General features: G+C 33.9%; 1 protein-coding gene across 2 annotated transcripts; it reads left to right on the top strand.

The window, feature by feature from the left end:
- The first annotated feature begins 11,949 nt into the window (after positions 1-11,949).
- LOC132049931 (phosphatidylinositol/phosphatidylcholine transfer protein SFH8-like) lies at positions 11,950-18,719 on the top strand. 2 transcript variants are annotated; one of them, XM_059440912.1, is made up of 14 exons: positions 11,950-12,162; positions 13,562-13,862; positions 14,549-14,648; positions 14,755-15,021; positions 15,129-15,206; positions 15,298-15,399; positions 15,495-15,544; positions 15,664-15,763; positions 15,900-15,989; positions 16,082-16,195; positions 16,409-16,541; positions 17,271-17,674; positions 18,159-18,233; positions 18,489-18,719. In XM_059440912.1, exons 1-14 carry the CDS (start codon positions 12,129-12,131, stop codon positions 18,507-18,509), a joined length of 1,869 nt encoding a protein of 622 aa, XP_059296895.1. In that variant the 5' UTR covers positions 11,950-12,128; the 3' UTR covers positions 18,510-18,719. The 2 variants fall into 2 exon arrangements, with proteins under 2 accessions (XP_059296895.1, XP_059296894.1); XM_059440911.1 differs by having other exon boundaries at positions 16,079-16,195.
- Positions 18,720-22,800: the final 4,081 nt, after the last annotated feature.

Genomic DNA, 22,800 nt, shown 5'->3' with positions numbered 1-22,800 from the left:
TTAGCGCAAAAATTTCATCGCGCTAAAGCATCTCCGTCTTTTTTTTTTCCCCCCTTTTGGTTAACCCTTCTTTCATTACACTTTTTTTTTTTTCAACGTACTTAACAATGCATTACACTTTTTAACGTCATGCCATAGATTAATCCGAAAACTTCAATATTTTATATAGAACCCTACTTATTTTTGTGCGATTAATAAGGTAGGCTCAATACATCAAGGATAAAAAAATCTTAGGATACCGCTTTTAGTGGTTGAAAAGTGCTCGAACGCCATTTTCGTTTGAAGGCTTGGTGTCATTAGCTTTAAGTTCTTTACGAATACTTAAACTTGTTCATTAATAATTAATCAAAAGTAGTAAAAATACAATCATCAAAAAAAAAAAAAAAATGAAACTTAAAATACATTCATCAATTCATGCCCTTGGTTGATGAAAAACTAAACATATTAATATTCTTCAAAATAACAACATCATCATAAATTAAACTTAAAACTAAAATCACAACATTCTTAATCATCATCGAATACAAGTCCTCAATATCGTCCTCGAAAAATATTGGCGTTTCTTAAGACATATTTTTTTCGATAGGGCCGTTAGTTCTCTACCGGTTGATGATGCTTGTTCTTCGGCCAACTTTAGCATGTAAAATCTACATCGTCTTGCCAACATTCTCGTTGTTTTCTTTTCTAACTTTTTCGGCAAACTCGCCAAGTTTTGGACCTACTTGAGGCATGGTTAAGGAGTACCTTGTTGAGATTGGAGCGCGAGATTTTCCAAGTCACGAACAAGACGTTCGATTCGGAAGACGACGTGACCATTCTTCGTAAACCGCAATAATATTCTTGCGGATCTGAATATTTCACACTGCATAAATCATCATTACGCTCTATAAGAAGGTGGGGATTTAGCTCATCTAGTTTGAAATCACTAGTATCGCTCGAAAAACTACTATGATTTGAACTCTCATCATCACTACTATTTGGTTCTTTTGGAAGGAGTAAAGACCAGTTTCTACTAAAAGACCAAGCCGAGTTTCTACTACTTCGACATTGAATACTTTGTAGTCTAATAACAAAAGAAAGTGCTACTTATGTAGTTGCAAACCCCCGTGTACTCGTAGTGGGGGGGGGTGGAGAGCGGGGACCCTACCTACTTACTTTATATAAAAAATATTAATCTTCGTCGGACATCTCCGCTCCGAATCCCACTTGATCTAAATCTTGTGCTACCATGTACACCATATTCTACCCTAAGGTAGCGTATTTGCATCCGATTATTCTCTTCGCGAAAACGGTTAAAAGCAAAATTATACTCTTGTGGAGTTCCACAAGGCATTGACATAGCACGTGTTTTGGGCGTTTAAGCCCTCCTGACGCTAACTTGTGCTCCAAAGATCTTATGGGCACTCCCCTAACACGCCAATCCCACACCCTCTCATTTTATTATTGTATTCTCGATTGAATCTATCGTTAGGGTTGTTTGAGTATTCAAAATCTTCACCCAATTCCCATGTCCTACCCATTGTTCGAATGTGTTTTCTGGAGTGAACGATATAACACGACTAATATCTCTAAATTGGTCAAAAAATGACATAGTAACTCAATTTTGTGTGGTTGGTAACTATTCATCAAATTACGTTATATAACACTTAAAGTTTGATTCGAATTATGACGTTTTTCTGTATGACAGTTGAGGTGACAATATATTGCAGCGGTATAACGCAGTAAAATAATGCGTTGTGACAATATAATAATGCGTTGTGACAATATAACGCAGTAATTTACTGTGTTATATCTGTATAATGCAATCATTTGATGCGTTATGTCAGAATAACGTAGTATTTTACTACACTATTCTACCACAGCCTGACATAGCTTGTGAGGGTTAATTCATGCGTTATGCAACACTCCGTACTTAATTTGATTTGATGTAACACCGCAAGACACACTAATAAGCATGCGTACGTTGGTTCAAAATTCAACTTCAAATCTTATTAATACGAGTTCTAATAAAGGAAAAAAATTCTAAGTTTCATCCAATTTTTAACACAAATTCTAAGTTTCATCCAATTTTTAACACAAATTTTAAGTTTCATTTTGTATTCCTCCTAAATTGTTCAAAAAATGGAAGATGTTCAAAATTAGAGTTTCTTTTATTTTGGGACGGACAAATTATATTCGAGGAAAATAATTTGTGTTATGATTCTCCCCCAAAATACCATGTTAAGTTTCCACTTGACTTAAAATTCTCAAACTACTCCAAGCCTTGTATAATAGATTACAAGTTAGTAGGAGGATTTTGATCTAAATATAATTGGAAAATATCCAATGTCATTTACGCCGCAAGGTGTAACTAGTTATGAATGGGTACATTCAAGACGATGGTTCTTTGATTATTTGAAGGTGCCTTATGATTATAGGCAATACATAACTTTAAATGTTCTTGAAATATACATAGAGAAGGTCCCCATTAATCGACTTGAATTCATGGCTAGGGCTCCTCGGAAGCCCGAAATAGACCTCGTCGGAAGCCCCGTCTATAATTCAAGTCACTCAAAGCGGAACCTACTTATGAACACATTACCCCGATATGAGTACTTATGAAAGCATTTTGACTAGCCAAACGCCTCCGGATAGTTTAAGTTAGCAATTTGATGGGCAATGGTAAATATTCATTTTATTACAATATTATTATTATTATTATTATTATTATTATTATTATTATTATTATTATTATTATTATTATTATTATTATTATTATTATTATTATTATTATTATTATTATTATTATGTGCACTTGAATGCTACTAATGATGTCGATTATATTATTTATGGGTTATACACCTGATATGGATCATATTGGACGATTTCCTCAATCGGGATGGATGAATCAGGTTGAAACATCCTCAGCCTATCCAACTACTTAAAATGATGGTCCTTTCTCAAGTTTCGGTGCAGTTGATTACTATCAGTATGTCTATTTTTTTTAACATCACTAATATTATTTGATGTGTAGTAGTTAAAATACTCTAATTTCTTATGTAGGGAGAATGTGGTTGTTGTACTAAATTATAGGCAAAGACCTGCTATGGATGGTCTGGATTATCTGAATTATATAGTGACATCATCCAGCGATAGTGAAGAAATACCTAATGCAGAGAAAAGTGACGATGAGGTTGAGGTTGGAACTAATCCTCAATATCAAGTAGAACTGTTGCAAGACATGATGAACGATCCCCAAGACACTGGGGAGGAAATTCACAAAAGAACCATTTGAATAGCAAGAGTCGACTCGGTTCGACCCGCAAAGCCAATTTCAACAACAAGAGTCGACCCCCGATTCGGTGGCATTCCGATGAGATCCCATCTTGATCATCTTCAAGCTCGCCTGCATGCCTTTGTCTTTACTAAGGGATGATGATCATATTCGGCGAAGTTTGTGGAAAGAGCCGGATCTTAAAACAAAAGGCTCATATTGAAAAAGGCATGATTTTCGGCTAGGAAAAATCATTGCAAAGAGGTCGTTAAGATTTATTGCATCCGGGGAATGAGGGAGTTTAAAGTTGACGATTCCACACGAAGGGCGATTGTCCTAAGCGAAAATATCAAGGCGAATGGATGCTCCGTGGTAAGGAAACTACTGAAAAGATGTGGACTATTTCAAAGTTCTACACAAAGCACACTTGTTATATGGGTAACCTCCCAGATGATCATTGCAATCTAGATACCAATATGATTGCTCGTGTATTAGTTGGCGACATTGGAAAAAACTCAAGGTATCCTCTTCGCCTAAGTTTATTTTATTTTTGGTGTTAATATAATGTTCCTCGTTCTATATGTCGATATTTCAACTTTTTCGTGTTCCCTATTAAAGATTGTATCGTTAGCGTGCTGAAAGTATATAGCAAAACTATTACTAGAGGAAGGTGTATCTTGGCGTAGCGTGCACATGAGATAGTCTACGGCAATTGGGAGGGCTCTTTCAAGAAGTTGCCGAGATACATGACGGCCTCTACAACACTTCAATCACGCATCATGTTGTTGAATGGAAGCTCAAATCGAAGCTCCGGTGTGCCCGTGTAATATTTTGAGTTTGTGTTTTGGGCATTCAAACCATGCACGATGGTTTTGCTCATTGTCGACCGTAATATCAATAAATGGAACACATGTGTACGGGGTGTATGACATAAAGTTTGCTAATTGCGTTGGAATGGATGCGAATGGAGCTATATTCCCAGCTTTTGCAATTGCGGCTAATGAGAGCATTAGTACGTGGGGTATGTTTTTAGACTACTTAAGGCAAAAGACGTTACTAAGGATCGCAGGGAATATGTGTGATACCGTACGAAATGCTTTGCATATTGCACAATATGTTCAATTTGCAGGGGTGGTAGCCACCCTTTACGTACCATCATTATTGTTTAAGGCATTTGAAGGAAAACTTCCAAAAGGCATATCGAACCCTAGCACTTTGCAATTGGATGTGGGCGGTGTTACACCTCGGATTTTTTTAATGCGTTAGTCGCATCATGAGAAGAAGTTTTATGTTGAGGATAAAAAGGATTGATTTTGGACATTATTAGTAAGTGAGCGGAAGATTTGGAGGGTGAATGAATCGAAAAAGCATGAGTTTCGCCAAAAGTCGGCAAGTTGGGAATACGATAACTTGTACTTTTGGGTGAATGCAATTGATAAAGACAAATGGACATTACACCGTGACGAAGGTAGGCGTTGAGGTGTAAATTTCGACAACAAACTTATAGATTTTCTTCCGAGTCATTCAATGGCTTGTTGAAAATCGAACAGAATCTACCCGTCACCACAATGGTGAGAATGACTTTTTTTCTTCAAGTTTCTAATCAGTTGTGGAGCGTCAATTCGTCAATAGATCAAAAGAGGCAAAGCAATCGTGATTTCTTCACTATTTTGCTCGGATGAAAACTTCATCTTGAACAGTGTCTAAGATAGATGCCAAAACCGTCACAACCGGTTCGCGTACCACAAATATAAGGCTCAAAAACATGACCGGATGGAGTACAACTATGGTAGAGAAGAAATTGCATATTTGAACTCACAACAAGTGCGCACCAAGGTAAAGGTTGTAGGTAACGTCCACACATATATAACTCCATCGACCTTTATTCTCTTTGGGCATGAGATTACAAGAACATGCACACGCGGCAAGTGGCAATCATATCACATGCCATGTTCTCATGCCTTCAAGTGTTTTATCGCAATGGGAAAAAACGCCTCCCCGTACATGGCCGAGGAATATATTAGCTGAAAATTATGCAAGAATGCATATTTCGGAAGGTTCTACCCACTTGGTAGAGAGTTATGTGCGATCACACGGATCCATATTCAATGGTTGCAAATAAAAGATTTATCCGTAAATCGGAGAGATCGTAAAGAAAGCATACTCCCGTATTCATAATGAAATATATATATATATATATATATATATATATATATATATATATATATATATATACATGATGTTCCACCGGGGAGATGCCCTCGAAAATGCTCATTTTGCAATTATGTTGGTCATGATAAGCGCAAGTGTCCCTTACGACATAGTGGTCAAACTACATCTCGCGGTAGATGTACCTTTCGTGGTGGAGTAAACTTTCGTGGTGGTAGCTCTAGCAGTGGTGGCACATCTAGTGGTGGTGGCACATCTCGCGGTGGTGGCGGAAGATCAACTCAAGGACATTAATTGATGAATGTTTTTTAAGTTTTTTTTCTTTGATGATTGTATTTTAAAAAGTTTGGGTTTCTTATTAATGAACAAGTTTAAGTATTTTTATATTGTTATGAATGATGCAATTTAATTATTTTGAGATTTGTATGAATGCTGCCATTTTGACTAACTTTTGATTAATTATTAATGAACAAGTTTAAGTATTCGTAAAGAACTTAAAGCTAATGACACCAAGCCTTCAAACGAAAATGGCGTTCGAGCACTTTTCAACCACTAAAACGGCCATCCGAAGATTTTCTTATCCTTGATGTATTGAGCCTACCTTATTAATCGCACAAAAATAAGTAGGGTTCTATATAAATATTGAAGTTTCGGGGTCCCGAAGCATGATTAATCTATGGTCAAAGTACGTTAAAAAGTGTAATGAAAGAAGGGTTAACAAAAAAGGCCAAAAAAAAAAAAAAAAAAAGACGAAGAAATGGATGTTTTTAGCGCAATAAATTACTGTGCGGTCAATAAGCGCAAGTTAACTTTTTTTTTTGAGGCTATTTTGAGTTGCCTTCGATCTACTTAATCAACTTTTTGCGTAGTTTTATTTATTTTTGTATACGCTACTAAAGGCGCTTTGATAACTTTTTTTTTTTTGTTGGGGGTAGTCTTTAAATTTTGTTTTGTGTCTTTAAAACTTTTTTTCAGGCTATTTTGGTTCCTTGGAAAGATGAGGTCTCCTTTTTGATCTACTTAATCAACAATATTTTGTTGAGTTTACAGGGAATTTTATTTATATCTTTGTAGTACTTAATCTACTGATCAACAAGATTTTTGGGCTTGATTAATCTTCTTGATTTGGGCAGCTATGCAGGTCCATTAGATCGATTTGCAAGGCCTTGCCACTTGACTTTCTTTTGATTTTTATTACTGTAAGTTCTTTACTGATTCTGAACTACATTGTTTGTTGCCAAAATTTACATTAGGGTTTTGTTTTATACTAGCTCTGTTCTTGTTTACACTAGATGATAGCAAAAATATGCAATTTTATTTTTGGTTCCAAGTGTGTCAAAACATGCCTAGCTCTCGAGTTTCAACACCGACTATTCCAACAAGTCCTCTGTGATAGATATAGTAAAATATTTCTCAGTTTGGATGGAGCGGTGCTAATCTGTGTTAAAAAAATAATACTTTTCCATGTAACTTTGTATATATGCTTGAAAACATATATATTTATAAGTCAAAAAAAAAAAAGTTGAGGTATAAGTTGGACATTTGGTACTTTATGCTTGAAAAAATACATATATATGATAATGCCGGATCCCAGCATAAACTTATGAAGGAATTATCAAAGTTATCTTTTTAACCGGCATATTTATGTCAAGTCCGCATAAGGCATAATTATTTTTTAATTATTTTTAGCGAAATTTAAACTTTGCCTTTGCGAATTTTTTTAAAATTTAGCTTGTGGGGGTTCAAAAGTTTAGCGAAGGCAAAATTTAAAGCATTTCAAGTTGAAAAATAAGTCAGGGCAAGTCAGCTTGCAGGTTTTTTTGCAAGGCCTTGCCACTTGATTTTCTTTTGATTTTTATTACTGTAAGTTCTTTAGATTCTGAACTACATTGTTTGTTGCAAATTTTACATTATTTTTTTATAGCTTTTTTTGTTTTACACTAGATGATAGCAAAAATATACAATTTTATTTTTGGTTCCAAGTGTGTCAAACACATGCAAAAAAGTTTCAACAAACAAATATTCCATAAGCCAACTTATAAGCCAATCCAAACGGCTCTTATTTTAAGCAAAAAAAAAAAAAAAAAAAAAGGGCTTTAAGGTTAATAGTTAAAAAGCTAAATTTTTTTGACACTTATTTTAAAAAAAATCGAAAACAAAACTTATGAACAACTTAAGCCTATTTTCAAAGAACTTATAAGCCAATCCAAACGGGCTCATTGTAGCTTATTCAAAGATAAAACATGATTTGTAACATAAATAGTTAAATCAACAGGTCAAATTATTACATTCAAGCTTCACGCTTCAGTATAAAGATTGATTCTGAAAGCTAGAAAATTAAAGTGCAGCTTAGGCCAAAGATAACGTTTGTAGCGTAAAAATTTCATTCTACATCCTATATGTACACTACTATTTAATATGTAACCACTTTTTTAACATTATTTAAGTTTTATTAATTTTAGTATACTTCAGGCAAAGTACCTTGCCTCTTCCTCCTCCTCATCTTTGTGCTCTTCTTTGTTTAAACTGTAGAAAAAAAAAATTAACGTGACAAAGAAAGGTTCTTTAAAGCGAAGGTTTGAATGTTAATTGAAACTTATGTTAGATTTTGAATGTTAATTGAAACTTATGTTAGATTTGTTGTTGTTTAAAAGAATAACTTTAGAACAATGGCAAATCATTATTTTTGCAAAATAGATTTGCTATTGCTTTGAGAAATTGATGAATGAGTGGTTTTTTAGATTTGATGTTGTTTTGAGAAATTGATTATTGGAGTTTATTTTTTTTTAATTATATTTGAAACTTATGTTTTAAATTTGAGTTCATTTAGAGTAGATTTGGGAGTTGAACCATGTGTTGGATTTTTAAAATTCGAATAACATGTTTTTATTTCTGGACAATACAAAATCAACTGAATATCTTAACTTTAGACGGCACATGTCTTATGTGCATCTTAATTGATTTTTTTTGCACTAAGCCGTGTGCATCTCAAGTGCATGCAAAAGATTGGTTGCACTTCAGACATACACGTCCAAAGTGCATCATAAGTGCAATTTTTGCACTTAAGACGTGTGCATTTGAGGTGATGCCAATTTTTTGCATGCACTTAAGATGTGTGCGTATGAAGTTCCTACTTTAGACGCAAATTTTGCTACTTCAATCACATATATCTGAAGCTATATCCACAATGGATAAATTTATATTTAAAAAATATCAACTAAGGATACAATTAAACAGTGGTCCAAAAATTAGATATTTGTGAAATTCTCTTGTTTTTAGTAGGCAATTTGAAGACAATATACGTACGAAAATGATGGACCACCAACAGATTTGTTAATAGAGCAGGACAAACGCGTACCGACCTTGTTCCATTCCACGCTATACTTTGCGCACTTAATTTTTTTTGGATGACTTTCGGAAAAAAGCTTTTGTTTGAAAAATTAACATAATAAATTCCTATATCAAATATGATAATAGTACTTTAGCTTTTTCAATCAATCTTTTTTGTTTTGATTTTATTCTCGGCTGGTGCACATCCCAATATCTAATTATCACACTATAATTGGACTCACGTTTATGGACTACTATACAACTCGAAATAGTAAAAATATGAAGAAAAAAAATGTTTTAAATCATGCAAGTCTATTTTTTCCAACATTCTCCCAATTGGGCTACATCAACAAAAACTTTATTTGTGAAAATTAAACAAATTTTGACTTTCTTGAAAAGTCATTTTTTCAGGTTAATGTAAGAAATATTTGTGGACAACCACATTTTGAAAATAGTCCATAAACTTTAATCAACCTTTGTTAACTCAACCTCAAACATCAAATTATGGCGAAGGTGTTTGTTTATGCCAAGCCAATAAATATAAAACATAAATTTTGACTCTTGCCTATACATTTTTAACATTTAATGATGATTAAGTAATATGCTTTTTTGCTTTAATTTATTAACTTTTAAAGTTAATTTAGTTAGATATATATGCTCAATGCAAGTAAGTGTTTACCTATTTAGAGTTCTCAACATGTTTTTGTACAATGCTAGAAAGACAAAAAGAAAAGGTTCATTGTGGCCTTTTAGACAGAACTTCTTGTTCTGTCGTTTACCAAAAGATTAGTGTATTAACAATAATATAATTACTCTTAAAGTATTAACAATAATATAATTACTCTTAAAGATGAACTAAACATTTTTAACATTAATTAGATTGTTTATTCACGTTAAAGCACGATTTTGATTGTTTATTCGCCTTATATCATCTCTATCACTTTTTCTTTAATTAATTAATCATGCTAGCTGGCTCACTGTCAACAAAGAGAGCTGACATACTATCATGAATTATATGATTTTAAATGCTCTATTTATTTACTATATTATTATAAATATATGCGTGTAATTTTGTGTATATCTAAAGACCTGCATGGCTGCATGTATACATGAAATTATGTCTTTGTGCTCCTATATACATAACATATTAAAATACTTTTTGTATTATTTTTATATGGCTGTAGTTGATTAAACTTCAAATTTTAATATATCAATTTGATTGAATTACATTAATTGTCAAATTAGCGTGGTTAAAATATTTAAACTGAAAAAATAATATAAGATAATTTTATAAGTTGAATATGCATGACATCTTAGAATATCTTGAAATATAATAGTATGATGGAAATTGAGGTAAAAATTATGTTTTTAAATTTTAATCTTCCACATTAAAACAAAATTTTCACATATGTTTCAAATATTTCATTTTTATGAAATTGGATAATTTAATTTCAGGTTGCATTTTGTCACATTGCTCTTCATGTGGTGTAAGATATAAATTTTCCCCCCCTTTTTAGTTACTTAATTTATCTTTTGTTAATATAAATAAAATATAATTTGAAAATCTTTTAAGAAATACTACCTCTTATTCATTAATGAAGCATTAAAAAATAAATTACTTTTAGATTTTTTTTCTATTAGAATTTCATCAACTAACAACCTTTAATTTTTTTTTCCTATGATATTAATCCTTGACAATCTATTACTCTTTGTTAATTTTTCCTATATCACCGTCGGTCAGAAAATCATTAGCCAATCACTACACCCTGTTGTATTCATTCCTAAAACCTCTTTTTTGTCATTTTCGCCATTACACACATTATCAGATATTTTCATTCCCCGCCAAACATGTCATAATTTTACCCATTCTTTAGGTCCCACTCCTATCCTTCGTGGCATATGCTTTGAGGGGTTGTTTAGCACGCACACTAACTTATTCGGTACTATAATTCTGGAATTATAATTTTTGGATTAATTTATCTCACATGGAGGAGGGATAAAATAATACTAAGCTTGATCGCTTGAGATGAAATATTCAAAATTAAGTTTGAGATAAATTCACTAGTACAATTCGACTAAATTCACCAAAAGAACTCGATATGTGAAGCAAGTTTGGATATATTTGTGTGACAAAAAGTAAAATTTTAAAGTTGAAATGGTGATTAACTCTAAATTTATTTTAAAAATTAAATTTTGTGATGGAAAATTATTAAATTACTTGAAATACTCTTCAAATTAATTTTAGGAATAACTACATGATAGAACAAACAATATATCACATTTAGTAGCTATAGTTTAATTTAATGACTCCAAATATTTGTGTGTTAATACCATTTAGTAACTATATATATATATATATATACACACACCTCATTTCTTTTTTTCTCTCCTATCTTTTTCTCTTTCCCCACTAACCAAACCACCGAGCTAAAATCCACCTTTTCACCGCTTTCGTTCTTATCCCTATCCTTTTTTCCTCTATCATTTTTTGATATTTTAATTTATTTGTTCAAAACGATAAAAAATGATTAAAATTCAAAAATTTTTCTAGTACAATTCGTCTAAATTCAGCAAAATTTGAACTCGAAAATATGAAGCAATTTTTTGTTTGGATATATTTGTGTGATATACAAAAAAATGGCATATTTGTTAATTTTTTGGTGTATTTTATATTATTGTATATGTAAAATAGGTGAATACAACAAGCCATTAACCCTAAATTTTATTTTAAAAAAAAAAAAATTAAATTTTGTGATGGAAAATTATTAAATTACTTGAAAACCCTAAATGTTTGCCATTTATGTAAAATGCCCTTAATTTTAACTCCGTTTTATCTATTTCAAATTAAATTAGAATAATTAAAACTTACCAATATACATTAATTTACAAGTATAGTAAGTATTATCTATTGCACCCTACAGTTGTTCATCTTGACTATCCGCGTGATAACATTCAACAGATTGTGTTTGGTGTCTTTAATTTACATTCCGGAAATACCCCTTATCTTTCAAATCAATTCCACTTTTCCATTTTTGGCCAAAAAACATAATAATAATAATAATAATAAATTCCACTTTTCCGTTGCAAATATTTTGATGCATTTATAGCCATTGGATCATTCTCGATACTTCCAAAAAGGTGGCTCCAGCTATATTTTCCATAAATATTTCATCTCCCACCTACTTAATATTTCCATTTTTTCTTGTTAATTTTTCTTTGGGTTTACAGTTATTTTGTTAAGCTCCTTTTTGATCTACTTAATCATCAAGAATTTTTTTTTTTGAGTTTAGAGTGAATTTTGTAGAACTCTTTGTATTCTTGATCTACTGATCATCAAGATTTCTGGGCTTGATTCATTTTCTTGATTTGGGCAGCTATGTCAGGTCCATTAGATCGATTTGCAAGGCCTTGTAAGTTGACTTTCTTTTGCTTTTTATTGACTTTTTTACTGATTCTGAACTGCATTGCTGGATGTTGCTTAATTATAGTTACATTGGTTTTTTTTTTTTTTTGGAGTAATTTGCAGTTTGATGATTGATGAATTAGGTTTAAGTCAGGGTATGATTCTCTTTAGTATAAAGTATTTATGCCTCAATCACGAATTATTTACACTGGCAATGAACTTACTATTACTGTATTCTTTTTAGGGTTTCGGAGGATTTATAGTTAGACTATGGGTGTGTTCGATATGAAGGAAAGTGTTTTCCAGTAAAATAAGTAGGTTTCTTATTTATTTTCTTGTGTGCGGTACTTAAAATATTATTTTAAAAGCATTTGTATATAATCTAGACAAATATTATGGGAGGTGGGGGTGGGGGATTAAGGGGTAGTGGGGATGGGAGCCACTTGTGGAACTCTTGTTTTCCCTACTTTCATTAGGGAAGTCATTTTTCTCATTTTTAAGGAACTTGTTTTCTTAGAGAAAATGTTTTCCAAAAATTTTAACCAGCCGATGGAAAATTGGAAATCATTTTCTGGAGAATGTTTTTCTCCATTCCGGACACACCCTATGTTTTAGGTGATTGCCAACTTGTACAACCTTCTGTCTTTTTCTGGGTTTGAGAGGGGTTATACTTTTTAGATCACATTGGCGGAGTAATAATCCAAGTGTGGGAAGGTTCCTTGGTAATGTTTGAGGAACTATTGCTGGGGTGTTTCTTTTCTTTGCTGTAATGGTTCTGGTGGGTTGAGTTTTTGTGCACACCAAATATCATTCTTCTGTGGCAGTTCTTCATTTTTTGCTGGTCAGCCATTTTCATTTCCCATTTTAGAATGTGCTGGACTACCCATGTGCATTTAATGTCAACGGAATTCTTCTAGCACTTTATTTAGGTACTACTTGCTTGATGGAATTCGATTGACATACAGTTTCATGCCATTCTGCTCTTCATACTTGTAAGACATTACAATTGGTTCTGGATAAAGTGTGAATTTTGATCAAGAATGAGCTTAGGGCGAACAGGATTTTTCAGCCTTATTCTTTAAACCAGCAAACTATACCAAATCCTTAACTTAAGGAATGTGTTTGAATAAAGTCTTTCAATAAAGTCAAATGAATATAGGGGATTCATTTCCTCTAGAGCTAACTTGATTGTGTTGGAATTCGATTGACCATATTCTTTTAATTCAAATGGAGTTTCATAGGAAAAAAAGAGTTTGTCTGCCTTAATTGGCTACATACTTACTGAAGTCGAATTAATCCGTGCCAATGACAAGTAGGGTCTAGTTCATATGTAAATAGCTTCAAGTTTCACCCTTCTCTGTGTCATGTGAGTGATTTTCCTGTTGTTTCGTTCTCATTATTGACAGGCTTTGAGGGGTCGTCGACACATGATGAGAGAAGAGAAAGAAAATCTGATTTCGAGAACTCAGAGGACGAGAGGAGGACAAGAATTGGTAACCTGAAAAAGAAAGCATTGAATGCATCAACAAAATTTAAACACTCTCTTAAGAAGAAAAGCAGAAGAAAAAGTGATGGACGAGTGAGCTCAGTTTCAATTGAGGATATTCGTGATGCTGAGGAGCTACAAGCTGTTGACCAATTTAGGCAAGCACTAATTTCGGATGATTTGTTACCTCAGAGACATGATGACTACTATATGATGCTAAGGTAATACACTGTTATATTTATTTTCTTCAAGTACTTAAGCATAAACTGATTAAAATATATACTGCTTTCTTCTTTCTTGTGATAGTTTTTCTGTTAAGTAGTTTATTATGATAGTTGTTGCTTGCGTAGAGAGAGTTTCAATACCCTTATCATGTTTGAAATGTTAGTTGCAAATTAGACTGTGTACATAGGCTTGTTTGTAGAACGGGGGTAAAAATGAGTATGGGCAGAAAAGACCAATTTATGATATAGATTTTTGTTGGACCATCATATAGTTAGGCCAGGTTCTTGTACCTTCAATCCTGAATCTTTCTTCTTTAGTGCTCATTTTTCTTTTGTTGTTTTGTTCTATTATTTGATGTGTTACAACAATTTATGGAGCTCAGTCTTACATTTTACTCTGCTTGCATTTGTGGGTCTTTCTATTACAAATGACACATGAAAGTAATATTTTGCTCAGTAGTTTGCTTTGGTTAAGGAGGTCTGCTTCGAAATTTACTCTGTGGGATCATATGTCAACTTTCTCAATGAACTTCTTAATCAGATTAGGCATATTCAATTTCAAAAAAGAATAGGCAAAATGAAAGAGGATATATTAGATTAAGGAGGCTTTTGATTAAGAACTATCTGATCATCTATTCTTGTTTTTGTCATTTTATTGATTATTGCTTATGAGTTTCTTGCAGATTTCTAAAAGCAAGGAAGTTTGATATTGATAAAGCAAAGCATATGTGGGCTGATATGCTTCAGTGGAGGACGGAATTTGGTGCTGACACCATTATCCATGTAATCATATTTCTCCTCACTGATGGATTGTTATGGTATTTCTTCATATAGTAGATGCCAGTGACTTCATTTTCTGAAATATTTCCCACACCAAATTTTCCATCAGGATTTTCAATTCCAAGAGCAGGATGAAGTTGCGAAACACTATCCCCAAGGTTATCATGGGATCGATAAGGAGGGAAGACCGGTATACATTGAAAGGTTAGGGAAAGTTGATCCCACCAAACTTATGCAAGTCACATCAATGGAACGTTACATTAGAAACCATGTAAGAGAGTTTGAGAAAACTTTTGCAATCAAGTTTCCAGCATGTACAGTTTCTGCAAAAAGGCAGATTGATTCAAGCACAACTATTTTGGATGTCCAAGGAGTGGTATGTTACCTAGTGTTTGTTTTCTAACCTAATGTGTCATGATTTCGGATTGGATTTTTAGCAGACTAGGGATTTCATATTTTCATTTTCTTTTGTTGATTTCTCAGGGTTTGAAAAACTTTAACAAGAATGCTAGGGAGCTCATCTTGCGACTTCAGAAGATTGATGGTGATAATTATCCTGAGGCATGATTATATCCCTATCTAAGTAAGTACTATAAGGTACTTTATAGTTTTGCGTTCATTAACACATTTTGCTGCATTTTGGCTGGTGCAGACTCTTCATCAGATGTTTATCATCAATGCTGGACCTGGCTTTAGGCTGCTGTGGAGTACTGTTAAGAGTTTTTTGGATCCCAAGACCACCTCGAAAATACATGTTTGTCTATGCCTTTTTATTGCCACTTCAAAGTACTGTGATATAAGTTATTGGCTATATTTACTTGTTTGCTTATGTTGTCAAATTTCTTATAGGTTCTTGGAAACAAGTACCAAAACAAATTGCTTGAAATAGCTGATGCTAGGTAAGGGGGTTCATAATTCTTGTCCACTGTAAAAGAAAAAAATATTTTGTTTCTGCTTTTGATCGTATTTCAGATAGTTTCCTTTTAAAAGTTGTAATATAGAATTTTGTTTTGTGCAGTGAGTTGCCAGAGTTTCTGGGTGGAAGCTGTACATGTGCGGATCAAGGAGGTTGCCTTCGCTCGGATAAAGGGCCATGGCAAAATCCAGAGATATTAAAGGTTTCATTCTAGACCCTCGCATCTGAGAGCAACGTTCTTGAAATTTTTAATAACGAACAAGCAATCGTTCCCTTGATAAATAGCTACTTTAACTTTTAAATAACTGGGAAAATGGTGCTCCCTTCTTTGATGCTAGATGATTGGTGAAGCACGGCGTGCCAGGCAGGTCGTAAAAGTTGTGAACAGCAAAGGGAAGGTAGTTTATGCTAAGCCTCGCTTCCCCACGGTATGACTTCTACTGTCTTTCCTAAATTAAGAGAATACTCTAAATTGTCAACTATTTTTGAAGTTTGGTGCATGTATTTTGAATTTTAGCAGATGAAAGGTAGTGATACCTCCACCGCAGAATCGGGATCTGAAGCAGAAGATATTGCTTCCCCTAAAGCTGTAAGGAATTATTCACATCTTCGGCTTACTCCTGTCCGTGAAGAGGTACATTTCTTCCCAATTCACCTGATTTCATGAGTTAGTCTTTCTATTATTGGAGAGAACCTATTTTTATTTCTCTTTCACTGAGGCCCAGAATAATACAGGATTTGCATTCCCTTTGATTTCATGAAAAAATCTCCTTCCTCATTCACCTCCTGAATAAAATTTCTTTATATGCTATTCTTACCTTATAATGTTATTTTTATCGTCCAACAGGCTAAGGGTATTGGAATGTCAGGCTACACTGCAAATTTCTCAGGATATGATGAATATGTTCCCATGGTTGACAAGGCAGTTGATTCTGTGTGGAAGAAGCAAACATCCTTTCAAAAAGCTTCCATTTCCAAAGGTTAGACTTATGCAAAGAACACGTGCATCTGCGCGCACAAGGAAAAGGAAAGAAGGGGGAGGAAGCATAAGAGTCTCTGAATCTTTTGGTTAGACTTTAGTATGTGGTAATCAATGGGGTAAAAAGAGCTCACCGTAGTTTGGATGCACTGCCTGTTTGTGATTCAATATAGTGTGTGTGTGTGTGTATGTATATATATATATATATAAATGTATTATTCACAAGCAGTATTCTGATTCTTTGATAATCTTAATTTGGTTTTTTAGTTGCATGCGGTATTCAGGCGTCAGTGCTACTTGTTACCACGTGCATCCAAGACAATCTGTGTTGGGTGCAAATAGTGTGAATTTTGCTGTCTGTTTTGCTTTAAGCTCTATTTTGGTCGTAAAGCTGGAATTGCAAACATCTGTGGTTAATATGGGCATTTATGCTACCTGTTGACCATATTCTTTTTTATTAGTCTGTTATAAGTAGTCATTCTCGGGGACTTTCTTAAAGAGGAACCTCATGTAAATACCATGGAATAAGGTTTGATCCTATTCATGGAGATTCCGTAACTATTCCAAAAATGGAAAGTTCGACACAATTGGGAATTTGTTCATTTGGAATCTGGGTTCTTCTACTTCATATTTATTTAATATGAATATTTTCCCTCTCTTTTTTTTATATCATTCCTAGTCGTCATATTTATACTGACATGATGTATATGGCTATTTACCTTTTATTCAGGGATACTTCCACCAACGGATTCTCAAAAGCCTGCAGAAGGTCTTAGTGCTCGGATATTAGGGCTTCTTATGGCCTTCTTCATGACTCTGTTGATGATTTTCCATTCAGTGCTATGCCGTATAACCAAGAAACTTCCAGATCCATCAGTTGGTCAAGACCAAGCTGTTCAAGAATTTACCTTTAATGCAAACAGTAATGAGGAGTTTCGTCCGCCTTCACCAACTCCAGCCTTTACAGAAGCTCAACTGCTTTCTTCTGTTCTAAAGAAATTGGGGGAACTTGAGGACAAAGTAAATACACTTCAAGAAAAGCCATCTGAGATGCCTTATGAGAAAGAGGAACTGCTAAATGCTGCTGTTTGCCGTGTGGATGCCCTGGAAGCTGAGTTAATTGCAACCAAGAAGGTAACTGTTTTATGATACTATATGTGGATAAGCCAGACCCCACTTGTGGGATCACACTAGGTGGTGGTGGTTGTATATGCGGATAAGAGTGAAACCAGTTTTGCTTCAGCAGAACTTGAATGTTTTGTATTTACAAGCTCAGCTGGAAACTTTAACTGTGGTTGCTTCTGGTGTTTAACTGTGGGATAAAGCTGAATAAAATTTAGTCTAAAGTAGGTTATGGATTGGTGTTATGAGAGATTCCTTATGCTCTGATTGCTAGCGTGCTTGCAACTTGAAGTCATATTCCATGATTATGCTGATAAGACGTTGCCAAACTTATGACTTGTTTCAACAAGCATTCATTGCATAATGTTGTGGGCTGCTGAGAATAACAGCATAGCTACACATAAAGTTGGGTTGCTGAGAATAATAGCATCTAATTATCACGTACCTATTTTTCTTGGGTTTTGAGTTGATAATATTCTTTCTTTCTTCAAAACAGGCTTTGCATGAGGCGTTGATGAGACAAGAGGAACTTCTTGCATACATCGACGGTCAAGAAGCTGCAAAATTTCAGGTGCGTTTCCAGATTTTTTTGGTAATTAGACAGCATTAAATTATGAAGGAGCCCAAGTAGGACGAGAAGTTGATATCATAGTGGAAACCCCGAAAAATACCTTGGTGCGTGAAAACTAAGTAAAGGAATAAAAAGCATTTGAGCAGTATTGCCTGTATGCCTTTTGTGTGTGTATGTTTGTGCATTCATGTGTGGTTTTGTTTAGAAATTGTAAGATTTATTGTTAATTTGTAACTCTGCTGCCCTCTTCTGCAGAAGAAGAAGTTTTGCTTTTAAGATCCCTCGGAGAGTGGAGCTGCAACTTTCAACAAAATATCGAATGAGATAACATACTTGTAATATGTCCAAGCTGGCATGGATCCTAATCATTGTGCAGTGGATTTGATGTATAATGCACATTTTTCCTGAAAATATGCTCCTGATGTGTTTTGTTTTGGCACTACGAATTCTATTATCGTTCGTGTTGAAATGATGGACATTTACTTATCTTGTTCAAGTGTAACCAAAGGAGACGAATTTATTTCCAAACAATAAGGCTCTTTCACAAGTTCCTGCATAAAATTAGAGGAACTAATGGGGTAAATGTTGATGAAAAGCTAATTAGGTGAAGCTCCTCAGTTGTAAGACAAGTTATTCTGTCAGCCTATATGAAGGAATCTGATATATTCAGAGGCAAATTTGTAAAAAGAACCAATATACAAGCTGCTGAATCTATAACATACATAGTGACTAAAGTCGTAATTTACTTTGAGTTTGATCACCAAATGATTTTAGTGCTAACAATTTCAAGAAATTTTAAGTTAGAGTTTCAGGCAATAAACGTTTAAAAAAGAAAGTAATAAGGAAATACAAGACAAAAGAAGCGACAACCTACAAGTATAGATTTTCATATCAAGTTTCTAAATTCGGTTAGAACAAAATTTCGTATATGATGGTATGCAAAGTAACAAACATGAGGATTACGTTCTTGAACTTGGAGTAGTGAACCGAAGGAGAATTCTAATACTTTTGCAGAACTATACGCATCTTATCTTAATTAATGCTTGCTTCTAAAATATTCTAGTTTAGTTTACCTATTTTTAACATGGTGTTTTATGTTCTTTTTTGTTCCAACTTGTTCACAGTCCTTTTTCTCTCTATTCCATTTCGTTTTTTTTTTTTTTTTTTTTTTTAGCCTACAAACTTGCCTCTTTGCTCGTTTTTTTCATTTTTCTTGTAGTTCCTTATGGAGGACGTGTAAATGCATCCGGAGAATGCAATGTTTGTTTTGATTGTTAACTTAATTTTTATTCTATCGTATTGTTAAATCAGTTGTTTCGTTTAAATTTTCTCCATAAGTGAAATGAGCAAAGCAAAAGCAGTCCGTGGAAGAAGATATGACACTGCCAAAATGCTACCACTCAACCGCATCCATTTCTTCTTTCTAAATCATTTAAAGCAACTTCTGGTGGACATATAGATCTTTTTAACATCAACCATTTAAGACTGCAGCTAGCTCCAAAGATGAAAATTATAAATGGAGAAGAAGACAATGAGAGAAAAAGCTAGATAACAGTATTCCAAAGACAACTTCCAATCAAAGTATGCATTCGAAGGTGTGACCTAGTGGTCAAATGAAGTGGGTTGAACGCCATGAGGTCTCGGGTTCAATTTTCAGCAGAGACAAAATAATAGGTAATTTCTTCTCACCTGTTCTAACCTTGGTGGACAGAGTTTACCTGGTATCTGTTGCTGGTGAGATATGACAGGTATCCCGTGGAATTAGTCGAGGTGCACGCAAGCAGGCCCGGACTCCACAGTTAAAAAAAAAAAAAAAAAAAAAAAAAAAAAAAAGGAAAAAAACTTCCAATCACATTCTGAATAAAGATTGCAGCTAGATCCAAAGCTACAAGATGTCCAACTAAAGCAACAGTGACAATGCCAATGCCAATGCCAATTGAGAACTGAGCTACCTCCATCAAAATGGTGGGCCGTGCTCCATCTACTTGGATTCTCATTAATCATGTATCGGATTGGTTAAGAACAGCATTAATTCCAGGTGTGACAGGTCACATAATTCATATTATTTTTTAAGAGATCAGTAATTTAATTAAATATCGTGAGCACTTTACTTTAAAATGACTCCTAATATCCTACTAACTTATGATTCTAGGATAAAAATGTTCATTTAACCAGAGGGGAAGGTGTAAGGAATCCCTCGACTCCCACGTGAAATACTATCACGAATCTAGTATAAGTCATTAATTTGTTAAGTTCAGGTAAGGCATTTTAAATGAAAACAAGAAAATAATTGATAACTAATGGAATCATGTCAAATAGATTAATCAAATGAAATAATTATCACAAACGAGGATTTAATTTAAATAGATTACACCTCTTTGGGATACGATAAGAAATTTAATACTCCTGTCAACAAGCTAGTCTTGATCCAGCATTTGGTAAAAATTTAGAACACATATATTTTAAAACTTAGCTTCTATATATTTTGCAAGAGTTCTCTCCTATTTTTATTTCAATTTTTTGAAACTACTCTCTCCGAAAACTTAGTGCTTTGCTGCATAACTAAATGAGTATCATTCTAATCCAATTTGAAACATATTGGAATCATTATAAGAAAGAAACCCAATTCAATCCAATGTCATACCTAAATCCAAGTCAGTCAAATTTGCATTAAAGCACCACAAAAGACCAAGTGACAAGATAAATTGATTCTTAGGAGTATCAAGCAACTACTCCCTCCGGATTAAAAATAGTGTCCACTTAGCCATTTCCACACCCCTTAAGAAAATACTAACTCCTAGAAAAAAAAAAGGTAATTTGACTAAATTGCCCCTAATTAAATTGGTATTGAGATTTAATCACATAGCACTTAATAGGGACAAATCTGAAAAAATAAGGTTAATTCTTTTTTGATTTGATAAGTGGACACTTTTTTTGACAAAAAAAAAAAAAAAGAAGCTAAGTGGACACTCTTTTTGATCCGGAAGGAGTATTATTTACACCAAAACTCGGATTAGCTCCCATCTTCCTAGGAGTGCCATCATCTGGATAACCAAAACAAGCACTATGTAGAACTAATATCTTGAAAAGCAATGAAGCCAAGCATACTCAAATTAAGCTAAATCAGCATTGCAGAATTAAACAAGAAGCTCCCAAGATTTCATCAAACAAAGAGCATTAAACTAGTCACCACATTCAAATAAGCTTTTCGCACATACAACATAGACGACAAAAGCCTATAGACAGTAGTGGAACCATGATTTTTACTAAAGGGATTTAAAATATAAAGACGGAAACACACGAAGAAGCCAACGGGATTCAACACCTTCTATCTATGCATAAAAATATTTTGTCGAGCGTTCTTCCGATACTCTAGCCTGTCTCCCCTCCCCCCACCCCCACACTCCTATGGACCAAACAGAGAATAAGCACAGAGGCCATTAAATCAATGCAAGAGGCAGGTTTCCAGAAGAAGGAAAAAAAACCTGTCTTTGCTTATGTTTTCACGCAATATTTTTTAAGGTTATCCTTTCACAGAATATTGAATCACTGTTTCTACCAGTAGTATCATGAAATAGCACCCAACCTGGGTGTGTTTGCCATGAATTCTGGTATATGCACACTCACAATGGGTGCGTTAGCATTTCAACAATTGGAAAAGTCCTGGATTTGAATTCATGTTGGCACACTCAAAGTGCCCCTCCACCATGGTTGGGCTAAATTTTTTTTGTTATCTATCCTACACCTGACTTGTTCTCATTTTCCAAATTACAATGCATAAAGTAATTTTGGCAACTTACAAAAATGACTACACATTGAGTTTTTTTTTTTTTTTTAAATTTTAGGCATAGCTATACTTTTGCTAATTACATTTCGTAGCTCCAGTAACATGTACTTAAATTTAGTTCTATTTCGCTGTATTCAATTCGGATGTATTCATTCTTACACCTTTACACTGTATTCAATTTATTATATTTAAATTTGGTTGTATTCAAACAACATAAATGCAAAACTAATACAGGGATCCAGGGCGTATTCATTTGTATACAAAAAAATCTCATTCGAAATACATACGAAAAATACCTAAAGAAACACTCTATTTTACACTAAAATAATAATGAATACACTCAGATATAAGATACAAGAAATAAAATACACTCAGATCTGAGAATACACTCAGATCTAAGGATGCACCGAGATCTAACGAGAGGGAGCAGTGGGTTGTTGATTTTGCCAGAGATGGGTTGTTGTTGTTGACCATGGAGAGATACCGGGGGGGGGGGGAGATCGGAGAGGCAGGCAGATGGAGAGAGACGAGAGGGAGATGGAGGAAGAACAGTGGTGGAGATGGTAAAAGAGGAGAGGAGAGAAGAAAGATAGGTTTTGAATTAATTACCTTGCGTAATTGAAATACAATATTCAGCTACTAGATGTAATTAAAATAAAGTGTAGATACTAAATATAAATAACTCCTAATGTCCTCTAAACCAAGTAGAATTCCCAAGTAATTTGGCATCATACTATAGCCCACTATGGAGCTACAGTTACAGTGCAAGTATCCTAAAGC

The sequence above is a fragment of the Lycium ferocissimum genome, chromosome 3 (assembly GCF_029784015.1).
Source record: "Lycium ferocissimum isolate CSIRO_LF1 chromosome 3, AGI_CSIRO_Lferr_CH_V1, whole genome shotgun sequence".
NCBI lineage: Eukaryota > Viridiplantae > Streptophyta > Magnoliopsida > Solanales > Solanaceae > Lycium > Lycium ferocissimum.
The sequence above is the reverse complement of the archived record's forward strand: the minus strand, read 5'-3'. Positions and strand labels throughout refer to the sequence as shown.